The sequence below is a fragment of the Oncorhynchus masou genome, chromosome 18, assembly GCF_036934945.1.
Source record: "Oncorhynchus masou masou isolate Uvic2021 chromosome 18, UVic_Omas_1.1, whole genome shotgun sequence".
Taxonomy (NCBI): Eukaryota; Metazoa; Chordata; class Actinopteri; order Salmoniformes; family Salmonidae; genus Oncorhynchus; species Oncorhynchus masou.
Window position 1 is genome coordinate 62,528,683 of NC_088229.1, and position 21,574 is coordinate 62,550,256.

Consider the following 21,574-nt stretch of genomic DNA (forward strand, 5'->3'; position numbering starts at 1 on the left):
AGGTTATGTCGATATAGGACTCGTTATATTGTGGATATAGATACTTTTGCTGTTCTGGGATTTATTTGCACTTTTCGCACCAAGGTATGTTCATCTCTAGGAGACAGAACGTGTCTCCTTCCTGAGCGGTATGACAGCTGCATGGTCCCATGGTGTTTATACTTGCGTACTATTGTTTGTACAGATGAACGTGGTAACTTCAGGCATTTGGAAATTGCTCCCAAGGATGAACCAGACTTGTGGAGGTCTACAATTTTTGTCTGATTTCTTTTGATTTTCCCATGATGTCAAGCAAAGAGGCTTTGAGTTTGAAGGTAGGCCTTGAAATACATCCACATGTACACCTCCAATTAACTCAAATTATGTAAATTTGGCTATCAGAAGCTTCTAAAGCCATGACATAATTTCTGGAATTTTCCAAGCTGTTTATTGGCATGGCCAACTTAGTGTATGTAAACTTCTGACCCACTGGAATTGCGATACAGTGAATTATAAGTGAAATAATCTGTAAACAGTTGTTGGAAAAATCACTTGTGTAATGCACCAAGTCCTTAACCGACGACACCACGTCCTTAACCGACTTGCCAAAACTATAGTTTGTTAATAATACATTTGTGGAGTGGTTGAAAAAGATATAATTTGCAAAAAATTCATTAAAAATCCTACAATGTGTTTTTTCTGGATTTTTTTTCTTCTCATTTGGTCTGTCATAGTTGAAGTGTACCTATGATGAAAATGACAGGCCTCATCTTTTTAAGTGGGAGAACTTGCACAATTGGTGGCTGACTAAATACTTTTTTGCCCCACTGTATGTGTCTTGCCTTGCCTCATATATCATATCTTTATTTTTACGTTATGTTAGGTGTGTGTGTGTGTGTGGTGGTTTGATGCATCTGGTATTATAAGTAGAAACTAGTTTCACACCTCATGCCGCTTTACCTATAAGAAACACATTTTTTACCAATGGTATCGTGCAACACTGCAACAGATAAATCATCATAAGGAGTATAGTTAAAGGCCATGGAACACATTTTTCTAATATGGCTTGCTCATGCGTTTGCGTGGTACAGAAAGCAGCTGCAGGACTAGGAATGAAGTACATTCTTGCACATGTGTTGGTGTATCTGTGTCTATGTGCCGTCTGTGTGTGTTTGTTCATCCCTTAATGTGCAAAGCCACATCCATTTCCTCACTCATTATAGTTATCAGACATGCCATTAATTTCTCTGTGAGAAAGACCGGGTGGCATGGTGGAGTGTGAATAGCAACAATCATCTGGGCACATTTCGCTCATGTATTTCGAGGGCAGGAAGCAGTCGTTGTTGGCTGGCTGTCTCAACAGGTGGATTTGTTAGTGCCTACAGAGATCCTGGGCAGTGTGACATCATCCATCGGAATGGCTGTCCTTAGGGATCTGGGCTGTAGCTGTTAAGAAGACAACAGGTGTTCTTTAGGAATGACAATTAAATTCAGACAAATATAGTGTTTTATATAATGTCTATAGGCCTTTAGTCTTTGTTCTATTTATATGAACTGGAATGTGTTCTCGACTCATTTCCAGCCACGTGTGATGAACACATGCAATGAGTGCACATTGTTCCTGGGTGGTGCGCAGCGGTAACAGATTGCATGCCAAAGCCAATTGGAGCTCAGGCTTCACTAGTCCAATGCAATGTTTATTGGTAGAACCTTTGTAGCTAAAGTTTCTCTGCTGCGTCTCTCTCTTCTCCTTCCCCTTTCTGACTGCCGGTTCAACACGCTTGTCCGTCCCTGATAGATGTCCCCCCCCCTGCAGGATATGAATACTTAATCACAGAAATGTATAATCTCTGTATAGAATATGCCTGGGGCGGTGGAGCAAATATCAACCCAGCCTCCCGCCAGTGCTGAAATTAAGCTCGACACCGTGGCTATCGAGCTGCACTGGTCCAGGTGCACCTCTCCCATCCTCTCTCGCCCTCATTCTGTTTCTCTTTCTCTTTCTTTATCGCTCTCTCCATCTTCCTGTGTTGCTAAAGCCTGTCTGATTTTTAGATTAGCTCACTGCACACAACCCCTGTCTGTATAGGTCATAGGATGAGGCAGGGACTTTAGATTGTAAAGGGGAAAACCAACCCCCACCCCCCGCTTCCAGATAAGCTGAATACCTTCGCTTTGAGGAGAGTAACAAAAAGCCGCCGGCAGAGAACGAGAGCACACGGCGGGGGCCCTGCTCTCAATCTCCGCGGCCGACGTAGGACTTTCAAGCGTGTTAACCCTTGCATGGCTGCCAGCATGGACGGCATCCAAAACCCCGTCCTCAGAGCGAAGAGCAGCTGGCTGGAGTGTTTATGGACATGGTCTCTCTATCGAGTCTGTCGTCCCCACTTTTTTCAAGCTGTCCACCATTGTTTCCGGTACCCAAGCAAGCGAAGTCACTGAGTTCAGTTACCTATCACCCAGTCAGTTCAGTTACCTATCACCCAGTCAGTTCAACTGTATTCTGGCCTTCCTGACAGGTCGCCACAGGTGGTGAGGGTAGACAACAACACCTCTGCCACGCCGATCTTCAACATGGTGGGCCCCCCCAGGGTTGTGTGCTCAGCACCCTCACCCATGTCCTCCCGGTTCAGCCATGACTGCGTGGCGATGCACCACTCCATCTCTCAAGTTTTCTGATGACACAACAGTGGTAGGACCTGATCAACGACAACGACGAGCCTACAGGGAGGATGTTTGTGCCTTGGCGGAGCGGTTCCAGGGAAATAACCTCTCCCTCAACGTTAACAAAACCAAGGAGCTGATGGTGGACTCCAAGAGACAGCAGGGGGAGCAGGCTCCCATCCACATCGACGGGCTGCAGTGAAGCAGTTGAAAAGCTTCAAGTTCCTTGGTGTGCACTGTACCGACACAGTGGTGAAGAAGCGCAACAGCACCTCTTCAACCTCAGTAGGCGGAATCAATTCTGCATGGCCTCTAAGACACTCATGAATTTGTACAGATGCACCATTGAGAGCATTCTGTCATGCTGCGTCACCGCCTGGTACATCAACTGCACCGCCCGCAATCGCATGGCCCTCCAGAGGGTGGTGCGGTCAGCCCAACGCATCATTGCGGGCACACTGCCTGCCCTCCAGGTTATCTACAGTACCTGGTGTCGTAGACCAAGAAAATCATCAATGACCTCAGCCACTCGAACCACAGCCTGTCCTCTAGGAATGGGAGTTGTCAGGGACCTCACAATACGATATTATCATGATACTTAGGCGCCGATACAATATGTATTGTGATTCTCACAATTATATGTTTTGCGATTAGAATCTGTGATTTTATTGCTATTCGAGTTTTGATCGTCATGGAAGTAAAAGTGCTGAAAACCAATTGACTCCCTATTTAGAAAGAAGCTGGAGAACCAAGCTTAAAATGAATCATATTTGAGTTTTGGTGCAGGTACAGCCAACTAGCTCAAATTATATTGCGATATTGTCAAAACGAAACGATGTATCGTAAAAGAATGATATCCCAATATGTAACTGGAATGATTTTTCCCTCCCATCACTCCAGTTCACCCTGTCACAATCTAGCAGACAGAGACACTGTGGTTGTGTTAAAGTCGGGACTGAGAGACTGAAAAACAGCTTCCATACTGTCAATAGCCGGCAACCGTCCAGTATTCTGCACGGCAACTAAAGACATTGTTTAAAAAAAAATATATATATATACTGTATATTCTTTTTATTTAACCTTTAGGCAAGTCAGTTAAGAACAACTTCTTATTTACTATGACGGCCTACCGGGGAACAGTGGGTTAACTGCCTTGTTCAGGGGCAGAACAACTAATTTTTACCATGTCAGCTCGGGGATTTGATCCGGCAACCTTTCGGTACTTGCCCCACACTCTAACCACTTGGCTAACTGCCGCCCCAAATAGCTCTTTGCCCGGGCACCTAAATACACTGTTTATAGCCGGCTACCGCCCAGCTCTCTGCCCGGCACCTAAAGACACTGTTAATAGCCAGCTACCGCCCAGCTCTCTGCCCGGCACCTTCGAGACCGCTGCTCCATGTATATAGAGACATTGATCACTGGTCACATTAACAATGAACTATGATCCCTTATCAATCAGTGTAGATGAAGGGGAGGAGACAGATTTACAGAATGATTTTTAAGCCTCGACAATTTTGAGACAAGGATTGTGTATGTGTGCCATTCAGAGGGTGAATGGGCAAGACAAAAGATTTAAGTGCCTTTGAACGTGGTATGGTAGTAGGTGCCAGGCGCACTGCTTTGAGTGTGTCAAGAACTGCAACGCTGCTGGGTTTTTCACTCTCAACAGTTTCCTGTGTTTATCAATAATGGTCCACCACTCACAGGACATCCAGTTATCTTGACACAACTGTGGGAAGCATTGAAGTCAACATGGGCCAGCATCCCTGTGGAACGTCCACACTGCGTGATAAACTGTACAAAAATATAAACGCAATATTGTAAAGTGTTGGGCACATGTTTCATGGGCTGAAATAAAAGCTCCCACAAATGTTTTATAAGCACAAAAAGCTTATTTCTCAAAAATTTGATTAAACAGCATGAGCATCAGCAGAAGCTGATTAAACAGCATGATCATTGCATAGGTGCACCTTGTGCTGGGGACATTTAAAAGGCCACTCTAAAATGTGCCGTTTTGTTACACAACACAATGCTACAGCCCAGGATCTCCACATCCGGCATCTTCGCCTGAGATCATCCACCAGGACAGCTGATGAAACTGAGGAGTATTTCTGTCTGTAATAACACCCTTTTGTGTGGAAAACTCATTGATTGGCAGGGCCTGGCTCCCCAGTGGGTGGTCGCACCCATGCCAAGTCATGTGAAGTCCATCTATTAGGGCCTAATGAATTTGTTTCAATTGACTAATTTCCTTATATGGACTGGAACTCAGTAAACTAACTCTATGCATGTTCTCTGCCTCTTAGTGGTTGCAAATACCCCTACCATCTTCTTACCAGATATTGAGTTTAGATTGCTCCTTCACACCTCAAGGTGTGAGGACCAAGATCAAGCTGTCTAAGCAGGGCCAAGTGTTCTACTGTCCAGTTCTAATATGGTAAGGGATGGACAGGCCATTCTATCTGCACTCATTTCATCTGCACAAGATACAGCGGGTGTAAACGGTACAGTTCAGTTAATTGCTTTGTTGCAAGCTCTTCCTCAACAGTGCAGTATCAATATAAAAACGTGTAAAGTCCAGTCGAGAAAGAACACAAGAATACACACTATTTAAAAACGGGTGGGTCTAATCCTGTATGCTGATTGGTTTAATAACCTCTACGGGATCGGTGTTCCACCCCGTTGGACAGTTGAGCTAATGTGTGCTAATGTGATTAGCATGATGTTGTAAGTAACAAGAACATTTCCCAGGACATAGACATGTCTTATATGGGCAGAAAGCTTACATTATTGTTAATATAACTGCACAGTCCAATTTACAGTAACTATTACAGTGAAAAAATACCATGATATTGTTTGAGGAGAGTGCACAACAACATTTATCACGGCAACTGGTTTGATACATTCACCTCTGAAGGTAAATAATGTACTTACATTCAGTAATCTTGCTCTGATTTGTCATCCTGAGGGTTCCAGAGATAAAAATGTAGCATAGTTTTGTTTGATGAAATCCATTTTTATATTCAGATGTAGGAACTGGGTTCTACAGTTAGAAGCCCTGATGTGTCTGGATGAGGTCTATATGCATACAATTAGGTGTAAAATGGTTGAGCAGCACGAGAAATATAATAAATAGTAGCAGCAACGTATATGGTGGTTGTGTGTGCAAGAGGGAGTGTGTGTGTGTGTGTGTGTGTATTTATACATTTTAGTCATTTAGCAGACACTCTTATCCAGAGTGACTTACAGACCAATTAGTGACGTGCTCATGGGCACATCTACAGATTTTTTCCACGGAGTCGACTCTGGGATTCAAACCAGCGACCTTTCGGTTACTGGCCCAACACAACAACTGCTAGGCTACCTGCTGCCCACACATTTAAGTATCAGTGTTGTGGACACTAGTCTCCATCTATACAAAATAATCATAAGTTAATGAGCTCCGGTCTCGCTGCCTTTTTCATATTATCCTCAACCGGAACTGTCACTTTTCCCCCCCCATGAGTTTTAGTTTTGATCCTTATCTCACTGGTGCAGCTGTTCACATTCTCATTCCTAAAGCTGAAAGATATGAGCAACAGTTGGAAAGTAATATATATATTTTTGAGCCTGTTGGTCTCCCAGTGGGTCCTAGGCTGGTGAGGCCCACACTACTGTCCTGTGCATATACAGTATTTGCATGCTAATATGATTACTGGGAGGTAATGGAGAGGGCATGGCCTTGCCTCATTACACTCATCCCTTGGTTGTCAGGCAGAATTGTTTTTAAATGTCATCTGTTGAACCCCCCCCCCCCTCCCCATCGCCCAAACGACCCATAATTTGCTAAAGGAGACAACGCGTTCGTCCAGCAATTTGCATGATAATGAGTCACACGGATGAAAGCTGAGAAACACACATTACTCCATTGCTTGAATGCATTTGTATAATACAGTTACCGTCCCTTGGCTTTGTGTGAGCTGTCTATAAACGCTATCCTCCAGTAGTAATTGCCCTGTGTGGTGTGCTGCATAACCTCTTCCTGACCCTTTGGGTGTGGGGTTTGACCTATCAGGCCTCTGGGAATCATCTTTTTAGAACAGAGCAATGCTATAAGCAGGGGCTCAATCTCTGATGTGTGGGCTAACACACCACACTGCCAATTAGAGCTCTCCTAACCAATGCTAGTCTGGTGTTTCTTGGTATTTGACCTGCGTTTTCACAGTTCACACATCACGTCTTCCTCGCAAAGCCCATATATTTTGTAGGCACTGTCAGTGACTATTTCTGCTTCTCCCAGTCGGTCCCAGAGTAGTTGATGTCCAGTTCATGTCTGTATCGCCATTACTAATGTACAGTGCTGTCAAAGTATTCGGACACCTGGACTTTCTCCACATTTTGTTACGTTACAGACGTATTCTAAAATTGATTAAATAGTTTTTTTCTCCCCCATATCAATCTACACACAATACCCCATAATGACAGGTTTTTAGAAATGTTTGAACATTTATAACAAAAAACTAAAAAAAAACTGGAAATATCACATTTACATAAGTATTCAGGCCCTTTACTCAGTACTTTGTTGAAGTATCTTTGGCCGTGATTACAGCCTCGAGTCTTCTTGGGTATGACGCTACAAGCTTGGCACACCTGTATTTGGGGAGTTTCTCCCATTCTTCTCTGCAGTTCCTCTCAAGCTCTGTCAGGTTGGATGGGGAGTGTCACTGCACAGCTATTTTCAGGTTTCTCCCGAGATGTTTGATCGGGTTCAAGTCCGTGCGTTGGCTGGGCCACTCATGGACATTCAGTGAATTGTCCCGAAGCCACCCCTGTGTTGTCTTGGCTGTGTGCTTCGGGTTGTTGTCCTGTTGGAAGGTGAACCTTCGCCCTCATCTGAGGTTTTGAGCGCTCCCCCCGACCAAGGCCCTACTCCCCCGATTGCTCAGTTTGGCCGGACGTCCAGCTCTACGAAGAGTTTTGGTGGTTCCAACCTTCTTTCATTTAAGAATGATGGAGGCCACTGTGTTCTTGGGGACCCTCAATGCTGCAGAAATGTTTTGGTAACCTTCCCCAGATCTGTGCCTCGACACAATCCTGTCTCGGAGCTCTCTGGACAATTCCTTAGACCTCATGGCTTGGTTTTTGCTTTGACATGCACTGTCAACTGTGGGTCCTTATATAGACAGGTGTGTGCCTTTCCAAATCATGTCCAATAAATTGAATTTACCACAGGTGGACTCCAAGTTGTAGAAACATCAAGGATGATCAATGGAAACAGGATACACCTGAGCTCAATTTTGAGTCTTATTTACATAAGTATTCAGACCTTTTTCTTTAAGGTATTTCTGTTTATTTTTGTATTTTTAATACATTTGCAAAATAATTATTATAATTATAGGTTAATTATTATCATTAACCTTTTTAATTTTTATTTATTTTTTTACTCGGCAAGTCAGTTAAGAACAAATTCTTATTTTCAATGACGGCCTAGGAACAGCGGGTTAACTGCCTGTTCAGGGGCAGAACGACAGATTTGTACCTTGTCAGCTCGGGGATTCGAACTTGCAACCTTTCGGTTACTAATCCAACGCTCTAACCACTAGGCTACCCTGCCGCCCCAATAGACTTAGAGTTGACTCCACTATGTACCCAGAGTAGGATGCATTTTCCCACAGATGTTGATCCTTGACGTCTCAAAGCAGAATGCTGACATCAAAGATTCAATACCAGTAGGTTACACTCACCCTTTCCAACCCCCCCCCTATATCCCTGGTCACATCAGAGAGCTCAGTGCTCAATATCAATGAGTCAGGAACCTTTGTGTTTCTCAGCCGGCCACTCCAGAGAGGTATTGGTTCTGATGCCATGTTGTTCTGTGCTCCACTTCAAATGATGCCAGGGATAAGTGTGTATACAGGAAGAGCTCGGGGATAAAAGAGAGAACATGAAGGCCTACGTATCGACTCCCAAGAAATAGTGAGAATAGTAAGGTATAAGGGTCTGATAAGTCAGAAAGAGTGAGAATAGTAAGGTATAGTCAGAAAGAGTTAGAATAATAAGGTATAAGAGTCAGATAATTGACAAGGAGAAAGATGAGAGAGATGTGTAGTGATGATCAGACTGTGTGACATTTGGATTTGAGACTGTGTGACATTTGGATTTGAGACTGTGTGACATTTGGATTTGAGACTGTGTGACATTTGGAACGCTAAGAGCTAACCATGGATATATGTTGACAGATCAGGGACAGGTAGCAAATCCGTGTAGCTTCCTTCAATACTCCAATGATGGATTGGTTGAATCCAGGTTCGTATTGCATACCGATCTAAACGCACGCACACTGAGCTTCCCAACAGCAGGGTCAGGGGCTGTGATGAATACATCTCACTCCAGAGCAATTAAATATCTGCTGGATGAAGGAGGGTGCCTTAACGAATGGATTGATGGGGCCTTTATGGATAATTAAAACACCATCTGGCCCAAGGGACACATCTTTATTTTCACTCCCAGTTGACAACAACACAGCTGCAAAATTGGACTAAGTTGTGTTCTCACTAGCGGGATGTTTATAAGGAGTGTACTCACTAGCGTCTCGTTTATCAAGCAAATGTTTATCATAATACATACTCTCTAGCGTCATTTTGTCAGGCACACTCTGAGGAATGTTCTGAATTATTCAGACAGTGGCTGGATAGTGAGAATGGACTATAAAGAAGCAACCTCTGACAACAGTTGTTGACATAAAGAAGAATTCACTTTGGTCCACTTCATAGGGATTAGAGCTTAAATTGAGGATTCAAGGACAAGCAATCCATCACCAAGAACTCTCTATCTTCTCTCTTTCTCTCCCTCTCCATCTCTCTCTCTCTCCATCATTTTTCATCTCTCTGCCATAACAACATCTCCTCCCCAGAGAGTTTCTCCGCTCCCTGTGTAAATGTTACAGTGGATATTGGACATTGGATGTGATGGACCACAGATGAGCTGTATCAAACATGATGCATTGTGTGCGGTCTCCCAGACTGTAAATTCCCAAATCGGCCCTCTCTGTCGTTGGGATTGATCTGTTGTCACCTCCAATTATTCTTAGCACGCACGTACGCGCACACACACACACACACACGTGTGAGGTCTTGTTGTTGTGACCTTGATTGCCATTGCCTTGCACGCTGAAGAAAGGCTCATACCCGAAACGTTTGTGCGGCAAAATAAATGTCCATTTCAGTTTTATTTACTGGAGTGCTGTCCTATTTCTGTTCTGTAGATTGTGTACGAGGATTTACGTTTATATAAGGTGGAGTCGAGCACGTTGTTTATCTCTTCATTTCTTATCATTTTGGGGAAGCCAGAGTTGTGAAAGTAAACAGAAATGTAACAGGTGAAAATGGATTGCCGGTGTATGATAAGAGGACAGTGCGTACACACTGTAATGCATACGGTTGTCCACTCACTACTGCGACGCCTGCTGAATGTGTCCAAGGCATAAATGTAATTACTGGATACAGACTGGACACTTCCATTTTTCCTACTGAAACACAGCAAAAAAGCATGCACAGCCTAAACGCGCACACACACACACACACACACCCATACCGACACACACACACAGGGTTTGTGTTGAACCTGGACGGGTTTAGTTCTCCTGTGAGAGAGGTACTTAGTCCATCCCCCCCACTACTCATCACACTCTACCTCACCTCAATATGAAACGACTATCTGGGGAGACATCACAGTAACAGAAACACTCCTCACAGTCCCTCAGTGTGTTATTAGACCAGTAAACAGAGAGAATGCTGCAATCACCATTGTTTCAGTCAATGTTTGTATTGTTTAACCGGGCTCAGAGCAAGCCAGCCAGCCAGAGGTAATGTCATTGATGTCATTGGAGAAGGACTAGGGACGCGTCCCAAATGGGACCCTATTCCCTATATGGTCCACTACCCATAGGGGTCAAACGTGGTGCGCTGTACAGGGAATAGGGTGGCATTTGAGACACAAGCCAGGGTGTAGTACTGGTGTAATCTGGCTGTGCTCCCGTGCTGCAGCTGCAGACACTCAAGAGTGCATTTGAGCACTCCAATCAGAGCCAGGTCCTTGTTTGCGGTGTTTAACGGTTACTGTAAGCCCTTCCTGTTGATGAGATTGTCAGGTCTGCTGCTGAAGGGGACCACTGGGGTTAATTGCGCCCTCTGGGGAGGCACATCTCCAATCCTAAAAAGGCACACACACACACACATACACACTCATGCATGTGTGCATTAACGCACGGACACACACACACACAATAATTATATTTAAGCATAGTTATGTATAACTTGATGTCAAATCCCTCATCCCTCCGCTTTGGCCATTTTTTTAAAGGCTGCTCTGCAATAAGTGGTCTCGCTCAATCCCCAAATGGGCTTGATTTTGTTTGAGGGGGTTTTGCAGTCTCACAACATTTCACATTCAAGCCAAGACTACCGAGCGGATTCATCTCTGCTCCTCTCGCCCAATGCTGCTCTTTTACTTTTGCCACCTCATCTCCCCTGGCAGAAATGATCATTCTCCAAAAACAAGAGCAGCCCCAAATATCATCAAAAAATGAACGGAATTGTAAAACTGTAAAGGCTAAGCGCCGAATACCATTAGGGTTTTACAGGCAAAAAACAACAACCACAGATTGTGATTTGTTCCAGTGTAGTAGGATCTCACAGTTTTATGGATGTTTTGATGATTATTGATAGGTACATTTACCGTCGAGTTTAACAGCTCATCTTAATATAATATTACTTTTTAATGGGAACGTTACGGCCTCCTTTAAAGGGATACTAGGGGATTTTAGCAATGAGTCCCCAGAATCAGGTGAATTTGTGGATGTCTCTGTGTCCGGTATGAAGGAAGCTAGAGGTAGTTTCCCGAGCCAATGCTAACTAGCTTTACCCATAGTGCAATGACTTGAAGTCTATCTGCTAGCATGCTAGTAGATACCTATAGACTACGCCATTGCGCTAACATTTATACTTATAACTAAGATCCAACTTTTTCTAAGTCTGAGATAGGGGACAAAGCCTATTTGAAGGGGAACCTATAAAGGCACCTATAGTCTAAAACCTGTCTGTTTTTCTCTACCTGCCTTTAAAGCGTCTTCAAAATGCAGGTGTGAATGGGCTTTAAATAAGTCTGAATAAGTACATAACAAATTATCAATTATTGATTTTCAAATGATTTTTTCTTTTAATGTTTGTTTTTGTTCCGGACTGAATTGATCGTATTTGGTTGTGTAACGGTTTTTCGTTTGGGTTGGCGGAAATGTCCAACAGCCACAAATGAATTTGACAAGCAGCACATGAATTAATAACCCTCTAATAAAATGATCATAAGAAGGTTTTTATAAACCTTCATGCATACCAAACTATTTCTCACTGACTGTGTGTCGAGTGCAGTACCACTGTCTCCTCTTGGTCAGGTCTATATTCTCATTCTCTATAACCTAGATAAATAAATTGGAATGTTTAACTCCCTGTGTTTTTTTAGGGTGTAGGAGTGGACCCCCACACCGCCCTGGCCCTGTCCCCAGACTCCAAACTGGCCAAGGAGGAGGACCTCTTGTTCCCAGCCTCAGATGAGATGACCATCAGGATAGGTAGAGCAGGACCGCTCTCAGGCAAGCCGCCCTTCATATACCCACATCATTATCAACAACCTCCCCCATCTACCTCTCAAACAACCTATGGCAGGGACTCAACAGAAAAACCATTTAAAACCATGAGTCTCATTTCTCTGATGGCTTGCTCTTGGATATTCCTCTCGCTCTCTCCTTTCTCTTCTTTCTCATCTTACCAATCAATATCTACTGGCTTCCTGTGGCGCTTGAATCATCTCACCGGTGTTCTTTGTTTGATGTTTTTCTGCTGGTTTTATTTATTTATTTCGAAACATAAACGCATACGCCCCCCTACGACACAAAACATTACTCACAATTAGAGTCTCAGAGCATAGGGCAAAATAACTCTTAGATTTAATAGCCAATTTTCACATTCTCTATGTTAATAGGCATCGTGAATTGGTTTAGATGGATATTGAGAACGGGTTTATCAATACTGTGACAATATACTAACAGAAAATAGGATATGGTTGGTGTGCCAATCATTTACAGCTTTGGTTTGATTCAGCGTTCGGGACGTTAATGGCTTGCATAATAGTGAAGCCGGCAGCGATTATTAACTTGATCCCTGCGCATGGTGTTCAGTTTGGTTAATTCACTGAGCCAAACAAGTGGAAAGATTTAATTTAGACTATAGGAATATACAGTGGGTGAATCATTTACTGTGACCCCCTCCTCCCTCATGTACTGTCACAGGGATCCACTCCAGCCATGCGTCCACTGATGATGATGATGCGTGTCTTGCAGTTGTTCGGCCAGAGCCTGGTTGAAGTCACTCTGGGAGGCCATGTTTTTAAGTTGAGATGACAGACACGTTAAGAAAGGGGAAGGATATGTGACATGCACTGTATTTAGAGGGGATGTGCAGCGCGTCACAGTTATGTCAGCTGGATGTTGACCATAATGAGCATATTGACCGACCGCAGATGGATTAAATCGGGAACACGACCCTCGTTTTAAAAGGACTCGTCAGCGGCGGTGACATGAACCGTTTTCTTGATCCTCTCAGTCTAACTCCTGTGGTAAATTCACATTCATTACCGTCAGGTGTAATTGCTCAAAGCATCCCTACAGTATGTAGATTTGGAGCACATATTGAAGCAGTTCCCTCTTTATCAATGTGGATGTAGACATCCTAAGGTACATTGTGTTTATATACAAAAGTATGTAGACACCCCTTCAAATTAGTGGATTTGGCTATTTCAGCTATTTCAGCCACACCCGTTGCTGACAGGTGTATAACATCGAGTGTACAGCCATGCATCTTCAAAGACACACATTTGCAGTAGAATGGCTTACTAAAGAGCTCAGTGACTTTCAAGTGAAGTGGTAGGCCACACAAGCTCACAGAACGGGACCGCCGAGTGCTGAAGTGAGCAGCGCGTAAAAATGGTATGTCCTTGTGTGTGGCCGAGCAGCTGCATACAAGCCTGAGATCACCATGCTCAATGCCAACCGTTGACTGAAGTGGTGTAAAGCTTGCCGCCATTGGACTCGGGAGCAGTAGAGTGACAAATCACGCTTCACCATCTGGCATTCTGCCGGACGAATTTGGGTTTGGCGGATGCCAGGAGAACGCCACCTGCCCGAATGCATAGTGCCAACTGTAAAATTTGGTGGATCAGGAATAATGGTCTGGGGCTGTTTTTCATGGTTCAGCTCCTTAGGCTCCTTAGTTCCAGTGAAAGGACATGTTAATGCTACAACATACAATGACTTTCTTGACGATAGTGTGCTTCAAACTTTGTGTTTCAGCATGACAATGCCCCAGTGCACAAAACAAGGTCCATACAGAAATAGTTTAAGGTCGGTGTGCAAGAACTTGACTGGCCTGCACAGAACCCTGACCTCAACCCCATCTAACACTTTTGGGATGAATTGGAACGCTGACTGCGAGCCAGGCCTAATCCCTCAACATCAGTGCCCAACCTCACAAATGTTTTTTTGGCTGAATGGATGCAAGGCCCCAAAGCAATGTTCCCATCATCGAGTGCAGGTATTCCCAAACGGAGGTACGCGCAATGCCTCCGGGGGTACAGCATTGCGCGAACCTGCTCGAAAAAAGTAAGGCCAGAGACACATACCAGCTCTATTGGTAGTACTGCTACTACCAGCAGAACGACACCTGCACCTGTCGACGACACAAGTTGTTCTGCTTCTACGAGCACATCCAATGCTAGCATCAGTAATTCTACATTTGTTCGTAATTGTTTAATAATGAATAATAATAAAAATAAATTGTTCATCATTTTGGAATGAGATGTTTAACGAGCAGGTGTCCACATACTTTTGTATTCTACCCTCCACAACCTGCTGTGATGGTTTCACTGTGGGGCAGTTTGCTCTACTCTGATTGGTGTTAGTGAATCGCCTTAGCCCGGATTACTCAGTAGTGTATGACTGTATGTTCAGTGTGTGTGTGTGGTGTCAGCCAGCATGCTTCTATAAATATGTTATATACAGAATGCAAGAGAGAGATTTAGGCTAGACAGAGTGGAGAATTCCACCAAAGCAGCACAAAAGCTCTCCTCTCTCTCTCCCTCTCTGTCTGTCTGTCTTGGATACATGGGCCTTATAGCCTAAACCTATTTACATATATATAATGCTCCTTAACTATCTAGTGTCTTGCTGTTTAAAAAAACGTATATATTCCCTTCTCCCTTTCTCCAACCGATAGGCTATGAATATGAATTTGGGTTAGGCTACGCTTTCATCGAGTTTTTGTTACAATTATGGCTTTCTCCCGATCAAACCATGAGTTGAATCTAACGGAGTTCCATCTCAAAGGTGTTTGAATATCCTAAAAACGTGAGGTAGCCAGTGGACGACTAATAATGAGAGTAAAACTAACTATATCAATGGCCGATAGAATTTTTTTTCTGACAAGTTTAATACATTTTAAGCTTATTAAGAAAAAAATGATCTGCGTGTGGCTGAAAAATCCCTCCATGTGTGGTTGAAATCCAAATGGCCAATAACCTATCCTCCTATAGGTTGCTCATCAAATACTCCCTCAGCAATATGAAGTGAAACACACACACACACTCCTCAAACATTGTATACGCATTGTGAATGTAACTTTTGAGAGTAGTTTTGAGACAGAACTGATGAGTCCAGGTATCTTGTTATCTTCTGTGCTTCCTCCTCCCCATGCTACTTCTGCCCCTTCTCCCCTATTCTCTCTTGATTGGTCCGTCTCAGATCGTGAATTGTGATTGGGGTTTTCTCTGTTGATTATCTTCCTGGGTTCTTCTCTTAGTGTTTAATGTTACCTACCTGTTTAACCGTGATTCCTTTCCTAGCCATCACAGAAAACCCAAAGTCCAACCAACAGCAACTTTTTTTTTTTATCGAAAACTGTGTGGTATATGAATGTGGACGGTACGTATTGCCTATGTTGACACTAACCAATCACATGCATAATGTTTTGATTTAATTATTGCTTTTTTTGTGACAAGCGAAGGGCTGCTTCACATGCTTGTAACTGACTGTCTTGTCAACCATATATCAATATCCAAGGCAGATTGGGAAAGCCAGTGAACCCTATATCATCATGTAGCTACAATCCCAATGGTTTGAAGCCAGTCGAGCTCTGCTGGTCTCCATATTTTTTATGTTTTTGCATACAATATTGCTCAGTATTTCAATGTATTTATTTTACATTCTTTATCAAGGGTGTGAGTAATTTCGGACCCCACTGTATATCCCTCATACTTTATGCATGAGACTTAATGAATAATTCACTCTGTATTTGGAGAGAATCAAAGCCACTCGCTGTGATGATCCGCGTGTTTGCTTCTTTTCTGTAAAGGGGTTAAAAGAGAAGGCTACATCTTAAAGGGATGGTTCACTTTTTTGTGGTTTTAACTTCTTTTCAAACTTGGCAGGCTGTCGTTGTTTCCTCCAAACCATTTTAAAAGTGTGTTTGCTGGTTATTTAGAAACTTCAAAGAAGTGAGCTGTCCCTTTTTAAGGATTAAGTCCCATTCCAGTACATCAAGCACAGCTACCCTTCTTCTCTTTAAGAGTTGTTAACAGGACAGGCTCTCCAGACTTGTTTTGGTCACACCATTTAGGGCAAGAGATAAGATAGTCACCTCAGTGTTGACCGAGTAGGGACTGGGGGGGGTAAACACAACACTAATGCCAAATCTTGGTTTTTAATTATCATCTTATGTAACCGTATCATCTTATGTCTTAAGAAGAAGAGCAGTACTGTCTCTGATTTCTACCTACTATCCCACTCCATTATGTAACAAGTAGATTTTTGAAGATTTTTCAGGTTGTCGGGTTGGTATTTTAGCTCACTGTGCGTGAGTTGTGGTCTATGTCTGAGTGTTTGCGGGTGACTTGGCAGGTGAGATTAACTGAAACGAGAGTAGAGGAGAAAGGTTGGAGTGGGACTCCTCCTCCCTCTCTGCATGTTGTTGAGGAGACAACCAACCCAGAATGCTCAGTGGCATTAAGGGACAGTCTGAATTGAGGAGAACTTTCTGGTCACAGCACCCAGGAGCAGATAAGGAGAGTTATAAAACAAACACAGATCTGTGAAGCAGCCAGAAGGATGTTGGTTATACAATTGATTTATGTTCCTGTTGAATTAGCAAACAGTCTCAATATGATTTGCTCCTCACATGTCCTACCCATTACAAAGAGGCAAAGGCGGGCACAGGATTGTAGCCAATAATGCACCTTCTGTATCCATGCAAGACTGTTAGTTCTCTCTCTCTCTCTCTTTCTCGCTGTCTGTCCTTTTCACTCTCTCACTCTTTCTTTCTCTCTCTCTTTCTCGCTCTCTTTCTCGCTCTCTTTCTCGCTCTCTTTCTCGCTCTCTTTCTCGCTCTCTTTCTCGCTCTCTTTCTCGCTGTCTGTCCCTTTCGCTCTCTTTCTCACTCTCTTTCTCGCTGTCTGTCCCTTTCGCTCTCTTTCTCGCTGTCTGTCCCTTTCGCTCTCTTTCTCGCTGTCTGTCCCTTTCGCTCTCTTTCTCGCTGTCTGTCCCTTTCGCTCTCTTTCTCGCTGTCTGTCCCTTTCGCTTTCTTCCTTTTCGCTCTTTTCTCTTTCTCGCTCTCTTTTCGCTCGCTTTCGCTTTTTCTCGCTTCTGTCCTTTTCGCTCTCTTTCTCTTTTCTTTCGCTCTTCTTCTCGCTCTCTTTCTCGCGCTTTCTCTTTCTCGCTCGCTCTTTCTCTTTCTCTCGCTTCTCTTTCTCTCGCTCTCTTTCTCTCGCTCTCTTTCTCTCGCCTTTTCTTTCTCTCGCTCTCTTTGTCTCGCTCTCTTTGTCTCGCTCTCTTTTGTCTCGCTCTTTTGTCTCTTTCTCGCTCTCTTTGTCTCGCTCTCTTTGTCTCGCTCTCTTTGTCTCGCTCTCTTTGTCTCGCTCTCTTTTCTCTCGCTCTCTCTCGCTCTCTCTCTCGCTCTCTTTCTCTCGCTCTCTTTCTCTCGCTCTCTGCTCTCGCTCTCTTTCTCTCGCTCTCTCGCTCTCTTGCTCTCTCTCACTCTCTTGTCACTCTTTTTTCCCCTCTCTGTAATACCTCTTCACATTCTCTCTCTCTTTCTTTCTTTGCGTAGATGAGGTTTTACAGGAGGGGACGGGGGCCCAGTGGGGTTCTGTATACCCTTATCATTACACAACACATTGTAGTCCCATTCACAGGAACAGGACACACAATGGGAGTATCGCTCAGCTCTGTCCCTCCTTCGTCTGCCCAGCATGTGGTGTGTTTGCGCGTGTGTGTGTGTGCTTGTTCACTCAGAAATGTGTGTGCGTGCGTTGGTGTGTTCAAGGGTGATCGTGTGTGCGCAAGCGAGTGTGCGTCCATGTAACATGCGTTTCTGCACACAAGTGTGTGAGTATTTGTACGTTTGTGAGTCACTGGCCATCCTGAGTAGATGGCATACGTACCGACCTACTGTTGTCATGTCTTGATTGTTGCTTGGCGACAATCATCATTCTGAGATGCATGATGAAAGTTAACATCCAGAATTGACATGGAGCCAAGACACTACTCCACTCAAAAGGCCTTGATAGTCAATGCAACATGAGGTACAGCCTTTGTCCAGGTACCATCGCGTTTGGACCACAATGAGAGAAGGAGATGTTTGTGGAAGACATTTCAACCTTAACCCCTTTGAGCTGGTGTTTTGAAAAGTGTGTTGTCCGCTGTAGTTTATTACTACACAGTATTATTAGACTATGTACACAGTATTATTAGACTATGTACACAGTATTATTAGACTATGTACACAGTATTATTAGACTATGTACACACTGTAGTTTATTACCACACTGTATTATTAGACTATGTACACACCACACAGTATTAATAGACTAGTTTATTACCACACTGTATTAATAGACTATGCACACTGTATTAATAGACTATGCACACTGTATTAATAGACTTTATTAATAGACTATGCACACTGTACTATGACACACTGTATTACCACACAGTATTAATAGACTATGTACACTGTAGTTTATTACCACACTGTATTAATAGACTATGCACACTGTATTAATAGACTACTGTATTAATAGACTATGTACACTGTATTAATAGACTATGTACACTGTATTAATAGACTATGCACACTGTATTAATAGACTATGCACACTGTATTATTAGACTATGTACACTGTAGTTTATTACCACACTGTATTAATAGACTATGTACACTGTAGTTTATTACCACAGTATTAATAGACTATGTACACAGTATTATTAGACTATGTACACTGTAGTTTATTACCACACAGTATTATTAGACTATGTACACAGCATTATTAGACTATGTACACAGCATTATTAGACTATGTACACAGCATTATTAGACTATGCACACAGCATTATTAGACTATGCACACTGTAGTTTATTACCACACAGTACTGATAGACTATGTACACTGTAGTTTATTACCACAGTATTAATAGTATTACTAGACTATGTACACAGTATTATTAGACTATGTACACTGGAGTTTATTACCACACAGTACTAATAGACTATGCACACTGTATTAATAGACTATGCACACTGTATTAATAGACTATGCACACTGTATTAATAGACTATGCACACTGTGTTATTAGACTATGCACACTGTAGTTATTACCACACAGTAGACTATGCACACTGTATTAATAGACTATGCACACTGTATTAATAGACTATGCACACTATTAATAGACTATGCACACTGTATTAATAGACTATGCACACTGTATTAATAGACTATTGTATTAATAGACTATGCACACTGTATTAATAGACTATGTGTATTATTAGACTATGCACACTGTATTAATAGACTATGCACACTGTATTATTAGACTATGCACACTCTAGTTTATTACCACAGACTATGTACATGCACACTGTAGTTTATTACCACACAGTAGTATTATAGACTATGTACACACTGTATTAATAGACTATGTACACTTATTAGACTATGCACAATCTAGTTTATTACCACACAGTATTAATAGACTATGCACACTGTATTAATAGACTATGCACTGTATTAATAGACTATGCACACTGTATTAATAGACTATGCACACTGTATTAATGACTATGTTGTATTATTACCACACAGTATTAATAGACTATGCACACTGTATTAATAGACTATGCACACTGTATTAATAGACTATGCACACTGTATTAATTAGACTATGCACACTGTATTAATAGACTATGCACACTGTATTAATAGACTATGCACACTGTATTAATAGACTATGCACACTTTTAATAGACCATGCACACTGTATTAATAGACTATGCACACTGTATTAATAGACTATGCACACTGTATTAATAGACTATACACACTGTATTAATAGACTATGCACACTGTATTAATTACTATGCACACTGTATTAATAGACTATGACTATGTACACACTGTGTGTTATAGACTATGCACACTAGTTTATTACCACAGTATTAATAGACTATGCACACTGTATTAATAGACTATGCACACTGTATTAATAGACACACTGTATTAATAGACTATGCACACTGTATTAATAGACTATGCACACTGTATTAATAGACTATGACTATTTATTACCACACAGTACTACACACTGTATTAATAGACTATGTACACTGTAGTTTATTACCACAGTATTAATAGACTATGTACACAGTATTAATAGACTATGTACACTGTATTAATAGACTATGTACACTGTAGTTTATTACCACACAGTATTAATAGACTATGTACACTGTATTAATAGTTATTAACTAGCACACTGTATTAATTTATTACTAGTTTATTACAGTATTAATAGACTATGCACACTGTATTAATAGACTATGCACACTGTATTAATAGACTATGCACACTGTATTAATAGTTGCATTACACACTATTAATAGACTACACTATATGCACACTGTACACTGTTTATTACCACACAGTATTAATAGACTATACACTGTATTAATAGACTATGCACACTGTATTAATAGACTATGTACACTGTAGTTTATTACCACACAGTATTAATAGACTATGTACACTGTATTAGACTATGCACTACTATGTACTAATGGACTATGTACACTGTAGTTTATTACCACACAGTACTAATAGACTATGTACACTGTATTAATAGTTTATTACCACACTGTATTAGTAGACTATGCACACTGTATTAGAGACTATGCACACTGTATTAGTAGACTATGCACACTGTATTAGTAGACTTACACTATTAGTAGACTATGCACACTGTATTAGTAGACACACACTGTATTATTAGACTACTATGTAGACTATGCACACTGTATTAGTAGACTATGCACACTGTATTAGTAGACTATGCACACTGTATTAGTAGACTATGCACACTGTATTAATAGACTATGCACACTGTATTAATAGACTATGCACAGTTTATTACCACACTTATTAATAGACTATGCACACTTATTAATAGACTATGCACACTGTATTAATAGACTATGCACACTCTAGTTTATTACCACACAGTATTAATATACTATGCACACTGTATTAATAGACTATGTATTAATAGACTACACACTGTATTAATAGACTATGCAGACTATTATTAGACTATGCACACTGTACCACACAGTTTAGACTATGCACACTGTACAATAGACTATTATTAATAGACTATGCACACTACACACTGTATTAATAGACTATGTACATGCACACTGTATTAATAGACTATGTACACTGTATTAATAGACTATGCACACTGTTTATTAGACTATGCACACTCTAGTTTATTACCACTATTAATATACATGCACAC

The 21,574-nt window shown here is 41.9% G+C and overlaps 1 protein-coding gene across 2 annotated transcripts in view; it reads left to right on the top strand.

Moving 5' to 3' along the window:
• Positions 1-21,574, top strand: part of LOC135505079 (zinc transporter ZIP11-like) — a 143,989-nt gene that overhangs the window by 63,224 nt on the left and 59,191 nt on the right. Inside the window, exon 5 of one of the 2 annotated variants that reach the window (XM_064924151.1) lies at positions 12,142-12,271. In XM_064924151.1, the coding sequence (XP_064780223.1) occupies positions 12,142-12,271 (130 nt within the window). The remainder of the gene's footprint in view (positions 1-12,141; positions 12,272-21,574) is intronic. The other variant, XM_064924152.1, reaches the window with a different exon arrangement.